The 2,146-nt window shown below is 44.2% G+C and overlaps 1 protein-coding gene across 1 annotated transcript in view; it reads right to left on the bottom strand.

Moving 5' to 3' along the window:
* FABP7 (fatty acid binding protein 7) overlaps positions 1-1,706 on the bottom strand; it is a 4,404-nt gene extending 2,698 nt beyond the window's left edge. Inside the window, exons 1-3 of the mRNA XM_004702041.2 lie at positions 1,531-1,706; positions 977-1,149; positions 228-329 (exon numbers count right to left, since the gene is read on the bottom strand). Coding sequence (XP_004702098.1) covers positions 228-329; positions 977-1,149; positions 1,531-1,603 — 348 coding nt within the window. The 5' untranslated portion in view covers positions 1,604-1,706. The remainder of the gene's footprint in view (positions 1-227; positions 330-976; positions 1,150-1,530) is intronic.
* Between the last annotated feature and the right edge of the window lie 440 nt (positions 1,707-2,146).

Here is a 2,146-nt window from a genome sequence, read left to right as displayed (position 1 = left end):
CATATTTCTTTACAAGTGTGGAAGTGGGAAAACAGAGAAGCAGCTTTCCTTTCATATTTGAAGATCTTTACCTATATTTTCCCACATTGATTACTAGCCTTGATCGAGATGGACTATTATTAAGAAAGGCAGGGAGGGGAGCAGGGAAGCCGGGAGAAAAGGAATGAGGTGGAGGAAGGGTGGGAGGGTGTGGACAGCATGGAGAAAGGAGAGTTGCCACTACTCACCATAACCATCTGGTCACCCTTCATCTCTCTTACAAAACGTGTTTCTTTGTCGTCCCATTTCTGCACATGCACAAGTTTGTCCCCATCCAGAGTCACAACAGACTGCGATGAACAGCAAATGCAGAACATGACAAAAAGTACGAGTTAGATTCCTGATACCTAGATCACATAGCTAATGGGTTTTCCTCTACGAGTTTTCTAATTGTTCAGTTGTAATCAATTCTTTATGCTAGTCATGCCCTCCCCTTGTTGCTCTAGACTCACTGTTACGTAATTCTAATAATTGACCGTCCGATTGAAGTGAGTACATGTTGATGTAAACATTTTGTATTTTGGAAATAAAAATCCTGAGCCAAATTACTATGTCTGAAGAGTCACAGCTCTGGTTTAAACAAAGCCTTAAGGTGAAGCTGTTGGTTTATTTAGTTGACCTGATGCCTTCAGACAGATTAAACAAAATGCAATCTTTCTTTCAAATGCACAGTATAAACACTTTCTGAAATATAGATTTGATATAAAATAGGAAACACATATGGTAAGAGAAAACTTGATTCAAGCTTTGAGCTGTATAGCAAGTAATCATTGTTCAGGACATATGTGCATAAGAATGTCACCTTAATCTTGATGTCCTCTTCCCTGAGTTCAAATCATGAAAGCATTCTCTAATCGCCATAAGATACAAAACGAAACTCAGAATGTGGCTTTCATTCAATGCTCTTTATCCACTCAGAGAAAACGTGGTTTCTCACCTTACAGTTTCTGTCATCTGCAGTTGTTTCATCAAACTCTTCTCCCAGATGGAAACGGATTTCTGTGTTCTTGAACGTGCTTTGGGTTCTGATCACCACTCTGTCCCCTTCCTGGCTGATGATCACGGTGGGTTTGGTCACATTCCCCACCTGCCTAACAGCAAAGCCCACACCTACAATAGCAACAGGAAGCAAGACAGTCAACTGCAACTTCCACAAGAACTCGCAGAGCCGGAACCTGCTTTCTGAATCTGGAATGGAGGTTGTTACCTGCTAAGGTTCATGAGGGCGATGATGCACTACAGCTGTGAGCATCACAAAGTAAAAGCAAGACCCAGGAGCCCCATCCTCCTCAGAATAGCTAGGGCTCCATTCGTTGGCTGTGGCTAGGAGAGCAGATCAATGTCACATTCAAAGGCTATTCAGTTATAGACTTGGATTATGGCAATATTATCTGTCTCTGCCTGTTGCTAGTCTGATGGCTGACAAATCGGATCTACAAGTATCTGAAGCTGCAAGTTTGGAAGAGAATAGCACATCTTATTTTTACCTACCTAGAGCCTTCATGTACTCATCAAAGTTCTGACTGTCTGTCAGCTTCCAGGTAGCACAGAAAGCCTCCACCATTCTGTCTTTTTCCCCCTGGACGGTCAAGAAAGGAGAAGAGACAGGAGCAAGGATCTTCCACTTTTAGTTCCGCTGCAGTGCAGATGACCCCTGTGCACCTCAGCTGCAGCGCCTGCCTTCTTATTTGGAAAAAGATCTGGCAAAGAGCCAAGAATTTGAATTGCAAACCCTCCCCCTCTTTCCTGGAGGCTGGCACAGTTTGAGGGGGGCGGGGGGAGGGCCCAAGTGAGGTTCCAATCCTCTTTGTAATTGGCTCAGGCCACTGGGTCAGGAGAGTAGGTCAAGGTCCTCCCAGCCTTCACACTGCAGTCCTTATGCCTGAGAAAGCTCTGTGGGAATTCTAAGGGGCTGGGAGCAGGGAACAAGAAAATGAGAGAGGGTCTTTCAGATCCAACCCTGAAAACTTGGCAAAGGCAGTGTCAAACTGTGAGGAAAGAAAAAAGATGCACAATAGACATTCAGATTGATTTCCGTTAATAGCAAAGCCGGTTATAAATGAGGAGCCTCCCTCAAAGTTCAGCACTATTGGGAGCATGGCCTGGA

The sequence above is a fragment of the Echinops telfairi genome, unplaced genomic scaffold, assembly GCF_000313985.2.
Source record: "Echinops telfairi isolate 266 unplaced genomic scaffold, ASM31398v2 ScPeMD7_3533;HRSCAF=4204_0, whole genome shotgun sequence".
NCBI classification, from domain to species: Eukaryota; Metazoa; Chordata; class Mammalia; order Afrosoricida; family Tenrecidae; genus Echinops; species Echinops telfairi.
Note: the sequence above shows the minus strand (reverse complement) of the source record. Positions and strands in the feature narration are given on the sequence as shown.